The sequence below is a fragment of the Dinoponera quadriceps genome, unplaced genomic scaffold, assembly GCF_001313825.1.
Source record: "Dinoponera quadriceps isolate SergipeBrazil2010 unplaced genomic scaffold, ASM131382v1 scaffold1425, whole genome shotgun sequence".
In the NCBI taxonomy this organism is placed as follows: Eukaryota; Metazoa; Arthropoda; class Insecta; order Hymenoptera; family Formicidae; genus Dinoponera; species Dinoponera quadriceps.
This window is the reverse complement of record NW_014555679.1, coordinates 1,265,457-1,284,709: the sequence shown is the minus strand read 5'-3', so window position 1 is coordinate 1,284,709 and position 19,253 is coordinate 1,265,457. Positions and strand designations below refer to the sequence as shown.

General features: G+C 36.8%; 2 protein-coding genes across 2 annotated transcripts; one reads left to right on the top strand and one right to left on the bottom strand.

The window, feature by feature from the left end:
- The first annotated feature begins 8,525 nt into the window (after nt 1-8,525).
- LOC106745186 (4-coumarate--CoA ligase 1-like) lies at nt 8,526-14,894 on the top strand. Its single transcript, XM_014620545.1, has 8 exons — nt 8,526-8,834; nt 12,233-12,409; nt 12,871-13,205; nt 13,315-13,461; nt 13,578-13,826; nt 13,909-14,183; nt 14,275-14,701; nt 14,803-14,894. The coding sequence occupies exons 1-7, from the start codon at nt 8,589-8,591 to the stop codon at nt 14,598-14,600; spliced, it is 1,755 nt and encodes a 584-aa protein (XP_014476031.1). The 5' UTR covers nt 8,526-8,588; the 3' UTR covers nt 14,601-14,701; nt 14,803-14,894.
- Nucleotides 14,703-15,914, bottom strand: LOC106745187 (glutaredoxin-related protein 5, mitochondrial). The gene is made up of 3 exons (XM_014620546.1): nt 15,686-15,914; nt 15,272-15,413; nt 14,703-14,988 (listed from the first exon to the last, which is right to left on the bottom strand). The coding sequence occupies exons 1-3, from the start codon at nt 15,764-15,766 to the stop codon at nt 14,792-14,794; spliced, it is 420 nt and encodes a 139-aa protein (XP_014476032.1). The 5' UTR covers nt 15,767-15,914; the 3' UTR covers nt 14,703-14,791.
- Between the last annotated feature and the right edge of the window lie 3,339 nt (nt 15,915-19,253).

Below are 19,253 nucleotides of genomic sequence, written 5' to 3'. Positions count from 1 at the left end.
GACACTGATAACGCTCATTACGCCTTCGCGTGAGATGATATCTTTTGCGACGGTTTGCCAAACTTTACGATTCTATTACACCATTAGCGATCTTCCGCGCTGCTTGAGCACCGCGTGCAAAAATTGGCACGAGTCCATCGAGGAACTTTTATGACGAGAACTTCCGTAATGACCGAGTAGATCCATCATTTTTAATCGTCGAAGTTATTTACATTAGCAATATTGTTTTATGCAACAATCGAGACGCCGTACCTCGTGTGTGTGTGTGCGTGCGTCGTTTCGACCACGATAAGAAAAAAAGATTAAGGTGGTCACACGGCACCGTGTTGCATAATTAACGGAACACGAAGCCAGCGTACGTGGACGAAGCAGCGAATCTCCAGCGTTTTGCGTTACACGTTAATTGATAAACAGTTCCCGATGAGCAAATTATCCGGATGTGATCTACAGGTCCATCCTCATTAGTACTGTGATGCGTCGGATGCGTATTTATTAGGATAATGGAGGAACCGTGGACTCCGAGTGCATCGCTAGATGCGACGTGAGGAAGGGATGGAACGTGAAACTGCGCCGAACTGAGAGCAAGAGAGGCGGTAATTGGCGACGGGCATGCACAGGGAAAGGAGAGCGCAGAATGCGAAGGCGCTCCTCCATTGTTCGGGTCAATGGAAACGCACGTCAAGAGGGACGGCCTCACGAACTGCGGCAAATTACATCCATCGTCCAGTTACGTAGGTGCGAAAATTTCGGCGACGCGCGCGAATGTGCTCGTTATCGAGATATTACGCGCCGTTTTTATTTTCATCGCGTAACACAGAAGCGTTATCACCTGCATTCTGTGATGCAACGAGGAAAATGTGCAACGCGGGAAATTCGCCGAAGAAACGATATGTTAAACGTTACGTTGAATCCTTATCGGTGCTTCAAATGACCAAGAAAGTGTATGTAAGTAAATGAGGATGCGATAAAATAGTGTTATCGCTCTTATCAGCGCGAGGTAGTCCCATGTTTCACGAAGTTACAAGTCATCACAAGTAAAAAATACCGACGACAAGTCTTGCACGCGGAGAGAGAAAAGGAGGCAGAATTTCCGAAGCGATCTATAATTCGAGCATTCGCTTTCATTACGGGCGCCTGTGAGAAAAACGGGTGTTGTTTTCGAAGTCAACAGTGTTTTGAACGGACTCAAAGATGAATGCAAACAAAAGACGAGTCGGAGGGCAAACTCGCAATTTTATCCGAGAAATTCATCGCGACGTAAACTCGAAGAGATTTCTGAATTCAAAAGAGGTTGCTTCCGAAAAATTGTCCTGTGTTCCGTTATTTATTCTCTCTCTCTCTCTCTCTCTCTCTCTTTCTTTCTCTCTCTCTGGCGTTTTAACATCAAATTGCGAAACTTGTGCATTCAAGAGAGATTCGGAATCTGTGTAACTTCGACGAATAGAAATTTCGACATTGCGGATACGCGGAACTTATATCTATATTTGTCCCCTCTCTCTCTCTCTCTCTCTCTCTCTCTCTCTCTCTCTCTCTCTCTCTCTCTCTCTCTATCTATCTATCTATCTATTTATCTATCTATATATGTATATGTATATATTCGTGAGAGAGATAACAGAAACGCGGCAATTGGCCAAAACCGAGTTTTTCGTAATTATGTCATATTCTTTCGTATATCATTAATTACATATGCTTGCGCAATAACATATTTTTTATCTAAAAATATATATAATTTTTTATATTATACATATTCTGGATACCAATTTTTCAAGGACCCGCTGCTTCCTGTTACGAAAGTAAGAGCTTAAGTATTCCAGTTTATGAACATCATGGCAGTATTTCGGAGATCCGGAAAAGAACCTGTTAGTGCTAGATAAAGAGGTATCGGCGATCCGACGAAGATGAGAAGGTCGCGATCGAAGACGTTGAAGGGAGGGCGCCACCTCACCGGCAACCGCATTTCTATCGGCTTCTCCGGGCCGCAAACTGGTTCCTAGCGATGGCCCTCATGCCAATACTTACTTGCATAATTTTAGAAAAATAAAGAAAGCAAACAGAACAAGAGAGATGGAAAGGGAGAAAGTTTAGATACATTTTAATTTATATCATTCAGCAATTTAAAAAATAGGATCGTTCGTTGTATTTGTATAACAATCGAACGAAGATACTTTTCTTCGAAATTTGAGAAGAGAAAATTAAGCAAAACTTAATTTCCACAACTCTACGTTTAATCATCTCGAATTTTTACGAAACTAATTTCGATCATCGATGCAGCGAACTCCGTAGATCGCATATCATGCGTAAATATATTCAACTAGAAAACTGTTGACGCTGCCAAATAAAGAAGGCTTATTTGAAATGTAAATATCGTATTATCGGTTTGTTTGAAACGAACGCTATATATATCAGTTGCTTAACTAACTATTAATTGGTATGCATGCAACTGCATATTGTAAAAACACATTATAAGTAACTAGTAATTTTATATTTATACTGAACGTTTTCTCCATGCTTATCTTTAAAACAGGCATATCTCTAAAATTACGCAATGGAAAGTGTATATCATTTAAACTGTCATAAATGTCATAAATTTTTACACTATCTTCATTACAATGGCATTGCGAAATATTCGAACATTATGATAATACAAGTAGCAGCAAAAAAAACTAAGTCTGTCGGTTGCAAAAGCGTTACAAAATATGTTACGCGAAAAAAGCAACTTCGTTAAGGAATAACTGACTATGATTGATCAATTATTAGGTGTATGCAAAAAGTTCGATTTTATGATATTAAAGATTTTTATTTATTAATAACAACGGAATGACATAACATTTTAATCAAAGTATTTGCCATTGCTATCTACCTTATACCATCTTTCGGGAAATAGTGTGAACCCGCGCTGATAAAATGACGCATCAATTGAGGTAAGTCATTTATTTGTGACCTTACGAATTTTTACAAGTACTTAACAGCGTTTTACTGCAAATTTACATTTATGTAAGAATTATAAATACAAAAGTATAAAAATAATAGCATGATTCTGTCGGTATTTATGTAACATAATGTTTTGAGGATCGCCTTCGCGTTGTCGACGCTTATCAAGTTTGTTGACTTTAATATCTTCTTGAGCATATTTACTTTTCTCTATTGAAAGTACGGAGGCATGTAGACTCCGCTTGAAATTTCTGCGGTGTCTGTTATCGTTTATTAACCCCTTGACATACAAATTAAATGGAACTTAATACGACCAAAAAATACTATTTAATTTCGCTCAACTGAACAGTTACGTGAAAGCTGAGAAAGAGTACATTTTATTTTGAAATTTGGATTTTTATTAATCAGATTGATGTTAACAAAGAACCGAAAAAAGCGTTTGACGAGTCAGACTCGTCAAAGTTTACAGTGGCCCATGAAATGAATGACGAGTCAGACTCGTCATTGTATGTCAAGGGATTAAAAAGAATACGTGTAAAAAGTAACTTGGATGGAGGCCAAATGAACCTGCGCATGGCGCCCGTTAAGCACTCGAAAATCGCACGTAATTAATTCCAAACGAGAAGAAAAATAGAAGAAGTATCCCTTGGCTGAGATTTCACGGAGTGACATTGCGATCGAACACCCTATGACACACTTCCCGCCGCACCTGCTAAGAAATATTCCTGTTTTCCAAACCTTAATCTAATCGGGAGAACGATCGCGCCTTTCTTTTATTTGAAACTCGGAAAATTGTTGGCGACGACGCGATACGAGACGAAAATAATTGCGGGACAAACCACGTTTGCATTTGTTGCTCCGACCAGGTATTGTTGCTGCGTCGAACATTTCGTCTTATCGCAACGTAATATGTGAATATTATGTAACATTCGTTACAAAATGGTACGCTATTTTCCACGGTAATACATTTTCATAAAATCAAATGGTGATATTTTTTTACATGTTTCCAACAGCTCCGTTAAGCTACCGTTTACCATTCAGCTACCGTTAAGCGTTCATAAATTGCACGCAATTAATTCAATTATTCTGATATATAAAAAAATATACCGAATGTAATCATCCCAATTCAGTATTTGTTTATATAAAAACTATTCATATGCAACTCCCCATCAACATCACATAGAGCGACATCGAAACGAAAGGTCGAAATGTAAAGTCAATCGGCCGGAAACCGATAAATATTATTTTTGATAGAAATGAATACAAAATGGATAAGTTAGCTTAATTCATTCAGTTATTCAATATTTAGACCGTTATTGCTAAAATTTCGACTTGCTGCGTAACGCAATAATTTCCTGTTAAGGTATATATATTTTGCTTAAGTCATATGCAGCTACATATGAAAAAAAAATCCGCGATTAATTCATGCAGACTCAGACAACAAACACTACATATAGCACTGACTCGAATTTTTCTTTAGATAACGCGTTGAAATACGCTTTCCTGAGAAACAAAGATACCTTAAAGGAAACGAAAATATTCGGAACAAAAGCATTTTATTTTTATAACAGGAAAAGATTGTCAGACAGACTGCATGATCATTAAATCAAATATTATCAATCCAAGATAAGCTTGCATCTATAATGACTCACAAATAAAAAACACATCGTATCCAATAAATCATTATTGTTTACCTTACGATGATAAATTTTGCCAGGAAATTCTTAAAATGTCTACCGCAGCCAAAATAAAAACTGTAGCAGAACTTTAGATACGTACTTACTTTATTCTATATACAGAACCGTATTCCTTCACTTCCTCGCCTGATGATATCGTTCTTTCGAAACGTTTTATTTAGAAATATAACCATATAAAAATTATACTTCAATTCTTCGTGGTTACAAAAAGATAACAGATATCTTTTTGCGAACGCGATATTACGCAGTGCGTGTAAATGTTTACTGTTCATTATACAGAATATCCAAAAATCAACATATGTCTTTAACATGACAGATTCTTTGAGAAAAACGAAAGTTTAAATATGAAAATGTCGAAGGAGGTCCTTATTCGTAACGATTTTTCAATTTTCAACATAACGTATCTTTACTAAAGCCTAAAGTAAACTTCTATAAAAATAAAATCAATTTAAATTCAGTAAAAAAAATTTTTTTTTCTTATTTTTCTTTTTTTCTTATTATTCTTTTTTCTTTATACATTCAAATTTTTTTCTTATTCTTTTTTTCTTTATACATTCAATCGTTCAAAGTTTAGTTTGCAAAAAGCCTTGTTATTTTTTTGGATTAATTATATCTCGAAAATTATTAGTGCCTCGACATTTTCATACATAAACTTTCGTCTTAAAATATCCCACAGACTCATGTTCTCAACTCACTTTTATTGAAAAAATTCTTTAAATGCAGCTTCTTAGCCAATCAAATGGTTTTTAAGCCATTTTTAAAAGTACTTTTATCAATAAAAATGAGTTGAGAATATGGATAAAAAAATCTGACATGTTAAGAACATACGTTGATGTTGAGACACTTTATATAACGTAAAAGATAACAATTTCGCAAACACACGTTTAAATCATATCTTGTACAAAAAAGATGATGCTTCAACAAGTGCTGGAAATAAACTGTTGATAATGAAATATCCGTAAAGAGTTAATCTATATTCTATTTTCTCTTTATAACATGCCTAGTGAGGACAACAAAGCTATTATGTCTTGAAAAATAAAGCCAGCTTCTACGTTGTTTGACAAATGGTGCAGGCCATGACAACAGGTCGAATATCTACTCTGCTAGCTGAGCAAACAAACAAAATTATGGTCGCATCTGCTGAGCAATGCGTTTCGTGCGACATGCGGCGCACCTTCTCGAAATTCGAGACAGTGAAATGAATCATCGAAGGAAGAAAGACAGACAACGCAGAGTCTGGTTAATCGATTGGTTTGCGCTATCCGTCCAACAAAACCAGTAGAAAATATCAAAAAATATGTAAAACCGATTTTACAAATAATTTAAAAAAAACTAAGCAACACGAGATAAAAAATTAACAGCTGATCGTATGGTAATTACTCCGAGTCGATAAAATTACTTTTAAAATGGAAAAATGGTAATTTATCCATGCTAATTTATTTAATATTTCACAACCGATCAAATCTGACTGGGATATGAGAAGGACCAACCTTGAGACGCCCAGCGAAGGTCGAGGTTGCAAGCATGGCGATCTAGCTATTGCGAAAAGAAACCAAGAATGGTGTTCACGAACAAAAGAGCGAACGGGGTGCGAAGGGTAGCGGCACGCGATTCGGCGATTTGCACATTTGCACAACCGCGCAAACGTCGTCTGGACGGAAATAAATTCACCTATTTGTCTTGCTTCGCAGGAGTTTGCGTTTTTTAAGCGGATTTGATATCCGGACTTGCGTGCGCGCGAAAGCAATGTATTAACCCAGATTTCTCGCATTTGTGTTTCTCGAAGAAATATCGAACGGCTATAGTTTTGGCTGCTAACCTTTATTTGTATAATGATTACACATCGCAAACCATAACAGTTACTGATTTATGAAATAGAGGCATTTTTTAATTAATATACTCAGTTATAATTTCATTAACACGTAAAATTTCATGTTCTTTCAGAATCCGAAGTCAAAATTGCGATTAACCCTCAAGGAAAAAAAATATAGCCGATTTAAATATGAGAAACGTGAAAATTTTCGAAACATTTTTTTTTCTGAATTTTTTTTGCAATGATACCGCAAAGGTATCATCTTTTAATTATGATCAGAGGTGATCATGGGGGTTGAAGATTAACAGGAAATTTTTATATTAATAGTGAATCACTTATTTTTCACAAAATGGCGTCGAGAATGTGAAAATTTGATTAAAATTTTAACTTATCGTTTTCTTGAAAACTATAGACTTTAGGAAAAAGTTGCTAAGAACAATAATATCTTAGAGTTAGTCAAGGAACACTCTCAAATTTTTTCAGAATTTTTGCAGACAATTTTTGATTTTCTGATAAATTCGGGAAATCCAATTTTTCAAAAATGTCTTAAAAAATTATGAAAAAATTTAAGAGTGTTCCTTGACTGATTCTAAGACATTTTTGTTCTTAGCAATTTTTTCCCAGTCTTCAGTTTTCGAGAAAAAAATTCTTTTATCTTTCAATTTGGCAAAAAAAAATCTTTATTTTTATGTATACAAACATGTATACCTACAGACATGTGTTTTTTTTTAATTTCTCTCTCTCTCTCTTCTTCTTTTTCTCATCTTTTATGTATGTACATATATTTGTGTGCAAATGCATATACATTGTTTTTTTTCTACTCTTAGCGTCATCCAGAGACAACGGCACGGACGTGGTAGAAATTTGTCTCCTTTGGGGTGCTTTTTTTTGTGAGTCCCCTTGCCTCTCACGTTACGGGGTGCTTTTTTTCCGTGAGTCCCCTTGCCTCTCACGTTACGGAATGAAAATGAAGATTTTTTTTTTGCCAAATTGAAGGATAAAAGAATTTTTTTCTCGAAAACTATAGACTTTGAGAAAAAATTGTTTAGAACAAAAATGTCTTAGAATTTGTCAAGGAACATTCTTAAATTTGTTCATAATTTTTTAAGACATTTTTGGAAAATTGGATTTCCCGAATTTATCAGAAAATCAAAAATTGTCTGCAAAAATTCTGAAAAAATTTGAGAGTGTTCCTTGACTAATTCTAAGACATTATTGTTCTTAGCAATTTTTTCCTGAAGTCTATAGTTTTCAAGAAAACGATAAGTTAAAATTTTAATAAAACTTTCCCATTCTCGACGCCATTTTGTGAAAAATAAGTGATTCACTATTAATATAAATATTTCCTGTTAATCTTCAACCCCCATGATCACCTCTGATCATAATTAAAAGATGATACCTTTGCGGTATCATTGCAAAAAAAATTCAGAAAAAAAAATGTTTCGAAAATTTTCACGTTTCTCATGTTTAAATCGGCGATATTTTTTTTTCTTGAGGGTTAATCGCAATTTTGACCTCGGATTCTGAAAGAACATGAAATTTTACGTCGGAAAAGAGCCTGTAAAATTTTTTTGTAGACCGATAGCATAAAAAAACTCGGTGAAAATTTCTTTAAAATTCGCGTCGTTTGGGCGTTAATGGGTTAATGAAATGCGGTAACATCATAGCGCCGGTCACCGGTGACCTCCGTGGCATTCAACGTGTTAAAGATTTCCGGCTAATTTCATATATGGGGTCTGTTTTCTATTACTGCTGCACTAGCTTGATTCTCTTTTCAGGTCTGTTCGTTTTCGCTGCACCGCTGAACTAGTGCAATAAGTTGGAGCGAGACAAGTATATGTTTTCTCACTTCAACTTATTGCACTAGTTCAGCGGTACAGCAAAAATGAACAGACCTTTTCTCTCTTTCCTATCAAATATCAAAAAAGAAGTGCAACCAGTGCACCAATAGAAAACAGATCATAATATAATTTGGCTTCTGCGATATGTCAGGTAAACGGCGTTCGTACGGTTATACATATGCTATAAACATATTTTTAGTCAGTGGTGGGGATTGTGACAGACGCCAGCAACTATATTGTGAGTTCGCAGTGTGAATCGTGGCTCAGTATAGTGTAACGTTCACATCGACGCGAGAGCTTTGCTGAATGATGTCACGACTACCAACGTTAACGCGGCTGTCGTATATTCTACGTAATAAATGTATCGAGAGAACGCAGTGTGGTTTGAAAAAATTCACGACACATCGATACTACACAACTGCAAGCAGATTAAAACTCGACTCGCAGAATGTAGTGAGCAGTTACTTTCCCGATGTGACGGGCTACGAAAATGTTTACGTGCACGACTTCGTATGGGAGAACATAGGAAAATGGCCGAACAAGACAGCTGTGGTAAGTAAATATTAGGTCTGTTCGCTTTCGCTGCACCGCTGAACTAGTGCAATAAGTTGGAGTGAGAAAACCATATACTTGTCTCGCTTCAACTTATTGCACTAGTTATTGCACTAGTTCAGCGATGCAGCGAAAACGAACAGACCTATTGATTCTCACCACGTGTCTAAATAGCAGCAAATAAGCATCTATCAATCATGTGTAAGACGTTTTTCGATGGTTTTGCATTTAGACGGTCGATATCAAACTCGAACTTTCAGCCGGATTTCAGAGTCAATATAGAATATCTCCTCCTTATCACTCTGTGATACAGGCATGATGTATCAAGAGCGACTTAACCAAATAGATTTCTATACAGCGTAAATATTCGTCGAGAGATATCTTAGTAACGTCCTAGAGATACCAAACATCTTGAAATTAAGGGGAATCTCCCAATAAGTGACAATATTCCAATTTGAGACAATCGTATCTATTTTTCTTAATAAGTCAGATAATACATCTCCATATTTATCTTTAAAAAATATATTTTTACTTTAAATTATATATATTGTCTGTTATAACGTGTTAAGTAAAATTAAAAGAAGCTAAATAATATTAATATTATATAAAAGAAGCTAAATATTAAATATTATAAGTAAAACTGTGCTGCTAACGGCGACAGTTATTTCGAGCAGTTACTTGTCGACATTTTAAAAGTTGACTGTCTATATGAGGCATTTATTTGACATTTTTTGTAATTATTCTCTAATTTCAAGTGATTGAAATCACACTGTCAAAAAGTGAAGGAAAAATAAAAAATATTTATAAATTGGGACAACAATCAAGGTTATATGTCACTGAATGATGTTTCCGTCACCCTTTTTGGGAAAAGATATTATAAATTAATTGGAATCTTATCTGAGATAAAAAAATATAATGCAATTAGGATCACAAATGTTCAACTAACGGATTCCTGTTTGCCGCTGTTTAGACAAGTGATAAAAGCCTACCTTGGCAGGTGTCAAATATTACCTATACATTCGTGGTACTGTACATAACCATAAATATTAAAAAACGTAAAAGCTTCAAGCTGTCGAACAAAATAAATTTTATTACTTAATATATATATTAATTTATTGATTTATTTTCACGATAAATTTACTTTGTCATTAATTAGGATATACATCTTTGTTTAAACGAGGCAATTTTCAAGAACCATATCTCACCTCTTCTTACCGTTCCAGCTCGCCCGGCAGACCACGCAACTGACAATCGCGGTGATTAGTCTCAGAATCGTTGACATTATGCGGAATCTGTGAGGCGGTTCCTAACCTCTGAAAAGTTTTTATTGAAACGATTCTTTTACATATAATATAATTAATTTATTATCATTTTTATAATATATAAATATATATATTAGCGTATAAAAATAGGTGTAAAGGAATGGTTTCGATACGAATCTTCGATATGAAACTTTTCATAAATTTCATATCATTTATTCTGAGGCTAATCTAATCCAAGCCATGACTGCCAGCCGTTATGTAATCCGCAGAGCGAGCTGGAGTGACGAAAGAAAAATAAGAAGACATAGCTTACAAAAATCGCTTCGTTTATATGAATAATTCATATGAAATGTCACTTACGAATATGCTCAATAGATGATCAGACAGCTATCAAAATTATATATATTATATAGAAATTAAATATATATTAAAATTATATGTGTATATGTAATTTGGACATATACATATTTATCGTCTATTTATTGTACATGTTCGTGAAATATGGATTCTCTTCGTCATATTTTTTCTGTGTTCCGAAATATATAAAGAAAAACTGTTGCAAGCGTTTTGTGAGCGAGCAGTATACATAAACATAAAGCGTATACATAAACATAAATAAATACATAACATAAATAAATTTTAAGAAACGAAAAAAATGACGACTGTGTTAAAAGGTCACTATGTCATTAGCATTGACATTGATAGAATTGCGATAATTCTAACCCTTTGAATACTGAATTATTTTAAGATTTTTATGCCCATGGGACGGATTTAATTTGGCGCTATATGGATTAATATGTAAAAGTAATACATTTTATGCCCAAGTAAGCAGATGTCGAGTCTCACTCGTCAAATGTACCGAAAGGGTTAATTAACTTTTATAGAAATAGTCCAACAAATCGTATCGTAGATTATCAGATTTTCAATAGCAATATTAAATGACTCCTACATAAGTACATAACTACATAAGTTTATTATTGAAAAAAATATTTTCCTATAACTTTATTTAACTAAGTAATAAATATTAATTTTGAATGAAATTAAGGGAAATATATATACAATATTCACACAATATTACAAACACGGAAATATAATTTCTTTTTATGTTTCTTACACTGACTGCCACGCCGAAATCACATGTTTCGCTCACGACGCCACATGACCATCGCCAATGACTATCGTGAACACCGCCAATTACCACCGTGACTTCACAAGAGATACCGTGGCCGGTCATATATGACCAACGTGGCAGTCAAAGTGTTAATGCCCTATTTATACGCAATCTAGTATGCTGATTTGACAACTTAAAATTATTTTCATTTTAAAATGGTCATTTAAAATTTATCCTTTGAACGAAATTTTGATATATAAAAAATGGCTTCGTTTGATACCAAGAATCTTCCAATTAACTCCTAACAATAATTGATTATTCAGGGACACCCGGTACAAGAACGTTTTTGTCAAGATAAAAAATACGAGGCATAACAGGAGTATATATTACGAAAGATATACTGACAAGGATATCGTCATAGTCGTTAGATTTAATGCCTGTCATTCGCTCATCAAAGTTAAGCGACGTCGACTGTGTATTATATATTAGAGTCAATGTATTAAGGTGGATATATGACTATTACCTGGCCACCGTTCGAAATCGAATCCATGCAGGGATATATGATAAAAACGTACGAAGTGTGAAACAGCTTTTGCAGTTAACAGCGGGCAATCAGGCTGCCTTCCTTTTATTAACAATGTTTTCTGAACATTGAATTACAACATTTGCAAGATATTGCGATTCTGCGGAGATTAGACGTTAAAATCTTTTTAACGCTAAATCTATATTTCGCAACGTAGCAATGCAACATTTCTGAAATGTTGATTCAACGTAAGTGTGCTGTATGGGTATTTAGACTCTGTATTTCTAATTCCCACACGTACTAGAGGCTTAAAAATATTAATTAGGAAGGAAACAACAAAATCGAGCGGTTTCACGGATCGGAGTATGGCGAATTGAATATTCAACGATAAGTGTGACTGACTAGAATTAATATTAGTGAAAATACTCAAAATGCATGAATAATTTGTCAAGTATTTATATAAAGGAACGCATGTAATTAATTTGATCTCTCATGGTTACAGGTGTGCTCGGTGAGCGGGAGAACGTACACGTACAGTCAATTAAGAAAAACATGTGCTAGATTAGCAACGAGTTTCAGAAAATGTAACTTGCTTCCTGGAGATAAACTCGCCGTTATTTTACCAAATATCCCAGAATTCATGATTGTCGCGTTAGCAGCGAGTGAAGCCGGAATGACCGTAAGATAAATTTGTTTATAAATACTCATAGAACATAAATATAAGATTACAAAACGTACATGTATTAAAATTCTAGCAATATGTGCAAGAAAATTTAAGTCCTGTTACTAATGTTTAATAAGAGATGTAATTAGCCGCCTAAATCCGAATAGATTCTACAGAGAGATTTTCTTGCTAAATTACACAAATAGTTCAGATAAAAATCCTGTCTCTGTCGCTTATACTAATTAGATACAACGCACATGTGACATTTAAATTCTTGCTAGACTTGTTAGACATTCATCCGTCTTAGCTAACTTCTCATATCTAAATAATTTTTACTATGACTGCAAAACCATTTCTTTTTTTCGTGTAACTTTCATCTTGAATAATCTTTGTGATTATTTAAGCTCACTATAATTATCATTTCGTTATCGTTATTACAATTCTCTAATCGAACCTTGGTCATTTTTTTTTTTAAGTTAACCATGATCAACCCTGCATACACAGTATACGAAATAAAGAGGTATTTGGAATTGTCAGATGCTAAAGCAGTTATAACATGGTCAGCGAAATACGCTGATGCTCAAGCGAGCGTGAGGGAAAACCCAAATATAAAGCTACCGATTATAATCGCAAACGACAGCATTGATAGTACTGTGATCCCAGGAACTATCAAACTGACCGATTTGATGCGCGACGATATTGAAGAATTTTCAGTTAGTCAGAAAACTGGCGTCAGTTTTGAAGCTGATGTATACATGCCCTTTTCTAGTGGCACGACTGGCTTGTCAAAGGGAGTCCAGTTGAGCCACAGGTACACAAACCTATCATGCGTTAAACATCTTAATTGAAACGTAATTAAATACTTATAACGTCCGATTGCAATGTTACAAATGTGAGTAATTCGAGCACTGATATCGCAGGAACATTGTCGCGAATCTTCAGCAAATAATACGTCCAGAACTCTACGGTCCAGTGGAAGCTACCGAATCTTATCAGGATATTATACCACTGATATTACCACTATTTCACATATTTGGATTGATCCTCAGTATGAATGCTAATTTACGGTATGTTATATCAATATATTAGGCTATGTTTAATGTTAAGCCATCCATTGTTTCCATAAAAATCGAAATCTATTGCAATTAGATCATAATAGCGTACATTTGCCCGACGTTTCCAGACTAGGTAACAAATTGGTGTGCGTGCCACAGTTCTCCCAAGACGGATTCATAAAGTTACTGGAACAATATCGACCAACGCACTTGCAAATAGTGCCGCCGATAGTACAGATATTGGCTTATAACAAACGAATAACGCCGCGTCATGTCGAGAATATGAAGACGATAGTATCGGGAGCAGCGCCCATCGGGGATGAGTCTATCTCGATGTTTCAAGATCGCATCAGCGATTCTGTCATCTTTTGCCAAGGGTAAGAGAGTGATTATAATGATACATCCATGTAACAACGACAAATGTTTCATCGCTTATATGTGACTCACAATTGCACGAAGATATGGTATGACGGAAACATCGCCGGCTATTTCGCTAAGTTGCGATGGTGCACCGACGGCGTCGTGCGGCTACTTAATATCGAGCTCACAGATGAGAATCGTAGGAGAAAACGACGATAACCGCGACAAGAATTTGGGTCCACGCGAGCTGGGACAGATATACGTGCGCGGGCCGCATGTAATGAAAGGATATTTCAAAAACCCCGAAAAAACGGCAGAGACTATGGACGGGGATTGGATAAAAACTGGCGATATCGGCTATTACACCGAAGAAGGTAAGCGACATTGAATTTAATCAGAAACTTTCGGGAAAGTAGAATCGCGGCGATCACAGCGGAAGATTGCGAGTGAATGATTGTATTGTAGGTTTGATATACGTGCAAGGGAGATTGAAAGAAATGATAAAGGTAAAAGGACTCCAAGTTGCCCCGGCCGAGCTCGAAGAGGTGATCCGCGCTTGCGATAAGATACAAGACGTGGGCGTAATCGGAGTGTCGCACGATAAATATGGCGAAATTCCGAAAGCTTTCGTAGTTCCTAAGAAAGGAATTAAGATCGACGAGGACGAACTGAAGAAATTTGTCGCCGAACGTGTAGCCGAGTTCAAACAATTGGGATATGTACAAGTTGTAGAAAGTATTCCAAAAAGTGCAACAGGGAAAATTCTACGAAAGAAACTTGAAGAACTGTAAAGACTTGGTCGGATGTTCCTTCGCATACTCTGAGTGATAACAAGAAATTTTGCCAGTACCAACAGCTTATAGGCATTGATTCGTATCAATTTATACATATGGTCAGTGCTAACAAAAATCTTTATTATAACAAAAAGATACTATCGATATGAGACAGTTATTTGTTTATATACAAGTTCGTTAAATTAAATTTATTCTTTAGATCCTTTGGCACTACCTGGAGAAGATCCTTCTTTTTCCAGAAGGGCACTGGTAATTCCAACTTTCTTTAGTTCTTCGATAAGCTCACCGTTCTTATGCATTTCTAAAAGTATGTCACAGCCGCCCACGAAATCACCGTTTATGAATACTTGAGGTATCGTCGGCCACTTTGAGAAATCCTTTATACCTAGGTGATTAAAGGAATGACATTAAATAATATATTCATATAAGAAACATAACAGATTTAAGAATACAATTAAGAGGGTAAATGATATAGCAGTGATACAAATGATAATTGATATAATGCAAAAGAAAATTGTTTAAATTTATCTGAATATAACAAAATCTATGTATAAAGTTTGTTTTATATATATTTTTTAAAATATATTTTTTATAAATTCTACAATAAATATTATATAAATATTATAAATTCTATAATAAATATTACATATATATTTGTAATTGTCTACCTTGTCTGAGGTTCTCATCTTTAAGAACATCATGAGCATCATAAGTAACACCATGCATTTGTAATATCTGGACTACAGCATTGCTGAATCCGCACCTTGGTTCCTTTGGTACGCCTTTCATAAAGACGACTACTTTATTTTTCTATAAGAAACAATCTGCGTAACACACACAATAATATACATATATCGCGTATGACGCTGCACTTAATAATAAAAATAGAAAATCTCTGAGCTTGTTCTATGTGACTTCTCTATAACACACAAACCATAAAAAACTTTATAGGAAAAACGTATACTCACTTATTGCATTTAGCAACTCTAATAGGAAATATCATATACTTAAAATGAGGGAATTTTACGGGAAATACGCATAAAAATATGCCATATAAAATGTAAAAAATATAGTTTACTTACTTTAACGAGGTTATCGATCTCAGTGAGCTTTGTACTAAAACCTCTGACGATAGGGGCATATTTAGCTCCAATACGAAACATGCTTCACTTTGTATGAATTAAAGTGCACTTTTGCAACTGACTTGATCTATTTTGAGTTTAAGAAAGTTCTTAGGACGATCAAAGGAGGAGGTTATGTGTGTACTGCACTTCGAGCCGTCATCTGTTTCGTATACCGAATGCCGACTATTGGAGTAGCCAGTGGTGCCATCATACGGCAAAATTTATCATCAAGAGCATTTTCGCATAAATTATCAAATTCCACGATAAACAAATATTTTCCCGGAATATACAACATCGAGTCACAAAAACAATATGTGATATTTAAACATATCACGCATTGGCGAAATATTATTAGAAACCTATACATGATAGTCAATATGATACCTCAAGGTAAAACGCGCTGCCTAGGTAACTGGCGACCGACGTTATTTCCTGATATCGTTTCGCACACGGAACACTCGTCAGGTGGCGGCACTATGCAGTCCGCATTTCTCGACAACCTCTGATTCCCGTAACAAGCCTGTATTTACGCTGACGTAATCGCGCTTTTCGGAACTGTTAGGCACGATATCACAACGATACGTCACGAATTGAGATCACACGAATTGTATCCTCCGCAGAATCGTTCTCTCGGCCAAGATGGCGCGTGTTAGGAAAGCAAAGTGCCCCCGTCCGTTCGCTTCTCTCCGATATCGAATTTGACCTCCATCGATGACCTAGCTACGTTCATGAAACGCGCCGTCTGCATCGTCGGAGAAACGCGATTAGGCTGAAAATCGAAATGTGTTACGCGATACGGAATGATGCTTTGTCAGGATTTCGAGTCACAGTCGCTGAACAAAAATTCCAAGATGATACGAGTAGTCGGGTAATTATGGAAAAATTTCTTCGATATCATTGCTATGTTTACGCGACAGTTCCTTCGATTTGTGGCGAATTCAATTAGTTCGATATTGGGTCAATATTAATTCGAAAGCTCGGGCTGTGTTTAGGCACTGGTTACACATTAGTTCCATCAAATTAACGGAATATATCCCTCCCATCTCTCTTTCTCTCTCTCCCCCTCCCTCTTTTTCTCTCCCTCCCTCTCTCTCTCTCTCTCTCTCTCTCTACGGCCTTCCGCGTTTCTGATGACATTACGGGAATATCCGTGAGCATAGGGAAATTTGTATCTTATCTATATCTTTGCGTCAGCAACGTTATAGCCATTAGGAATGCGATAAGAATTAGAACGGCCGGTAAAACATATCTTTGAAGGCTTTCTTACATATATAATTTTCCTTTGAAATACGTTTGAATAATCAAAGAAAAGATCATGTCCTGCGTATGCATTCGAATGAATTTTACGTCTCTAACGGCATTTTAATACCGAATTGTCCAACGTCGGAGAGAAGTCAGAAAGTAATCACGTAACACAGTGGGACGCTCAATTTTCTACTAGGTACATTGAACTTTTCAAATTAGTCGATAAATTTGTAGATGAAATATGTATAAAGTGTTCAGCAATACTCTGTGTACTCTGCTTGCATACATAAACGCGCACGCCGGGTACTACCACCACTATCGTGTAGATTTAATAGAAAAGCGGCGAGATCGATTCAGCGCGGCGGCGTCCACGCGATACTAACTTACGTTTTCCGGAATACATTCCGGCTCGTAAAATTTCAACGGTGCGACCGATTTTGGAGACGGCCGACTCGCGCAGGGTGTTCGACATCATAAAATACCGTGATACGTCGTAAAACGCTTCGCGCCGGCAGACTGTTGCCGTGGCACGTGCTGCCATTCGCTCGCTCATGATGACGTCAGTCAGAAAATCCTCCAAGAATTACCTTGCCGGCCCGTTATCACCGCGTACGTTATTTCTCTAATGCCGGCCGAGGTAAGCATCATAAATCGTCAGTGACTACAAAGTGCGACATTACAGCGCCGTTTATTTGCGTTAACTCGAAACGTTGATCCGTTCTGATAACCGACTTTGATAATCTATCGGAAAGAGAATTTCTCTGCCGATGAAATAGTAGAAAGGAATCGTAAATTTCGTGTATGTGGAACGTGAGAGAGAGAGAGAGAGAGAGAGCGCGAGAGAGAAAAATCGGAACGGTACTTAGAATACACGGGTCTGACAGTTGACAAAGTTTTTCAATTTCTTTTTGCAATGCTATTCTCGTATCTCATGCCAATTCTATTACCAGCACGCTCTCACGAAGAGACATATCTCTTTGATATCAAATAACATTAACATCGGACAGCGCTGACTCTCTCTTTTCTGCTCTCGCAGAAAAAAGCCGCGCGTAAGCCGATTCCGTTGGTAAGCAAAAGATTCGTTATCGATCCAGAAATCTTATATTCGCATCGCATTGTGCGAACTCGAGCACAGATTCGCATCACACATGCAAAATTTACATCGCAAGTGTATATCACGTCGTTCCGACATAAGCCACTTAGAAAGCCGATATCGAGCTGCACGTGATGCGTAGCGAGTGACGTCACGTCGGAAACGTCGAAGCGTCTCGATGACGCTGTCGAGGTGCATGCAGGCGCGAGAGCGGTGCATGAAGCTGCGGATGTGTGTGTGTGTGTGTGTGTATGCGGCGATGACGCAACATTGAAAAATCGCTAATCGGGAAAATTCGCGTGGGACGGAGCGGCGGCGCCACGTGCCGTCGTGACTCGTGACGTCACGGGGCAAAATCATGGTCACCATAGCGACTGCTGGCCGGTCTCTCCTCGTCGCCTCGGACGCCCACGAGATTTAAACTTCCGCCGACGCCGCCACCGGTGCGGACGTCACGCCCTGTTTGACAGGCAAAGGTGTTGCGGTGGGTCCGGGATAAAAGTCCGAAAATAGCAACAGGTATACAGGTTGAAAAAGCGAAAAACTTCGTAATGTGGAAGAGGTACTTTTTCCTTGAGACGATGTGTTTCTACACGAGAAGCCGCGTGTAATTCGAAGATCGAAGAGAGATCGTTTGCAATCGTTCAGTTCGCGCGACGTGCGCCGGAAAATCGAGTCTACGATGCGCTCTATCATGCTCGTAATTCGTCTAAAGTATGTGAAAATAACTGTATTATCGAAAAGAGGTATCCGTTTCATTGTTCAATAATATCTTGCGACACACATTACTATTGATTTGTCTTCGATTTGTAACATATTTGAAATGTAACGTCTTGGAGACACAAAAGTTCCGAAGGAATGTCGAAATTCCTCTCGTCATCTCCAGCCCGATTACCTCGACGATGAGTCCCACTCGATAACAACGACGCACGTATTCGTTATACGATCTTGATTCTGCTTACTTTTCTATCCTAACCTGGGATACAAGAAAAAGGCCAACTATTATGTCCATTAAGTGGGAAGGCCCAAAGACTCCGTGAAGGCCAGCCGTTAAAAGGGAATAAAAGGACGAGCCGGAAAGGAACATCGCATTACCGACATTACAATGTCGGGGCGACGATTGTTGCGATAGTTTATGATAAACGCTTTAATACAACTGTACCGTGACGTGGATATTACATTGTCACG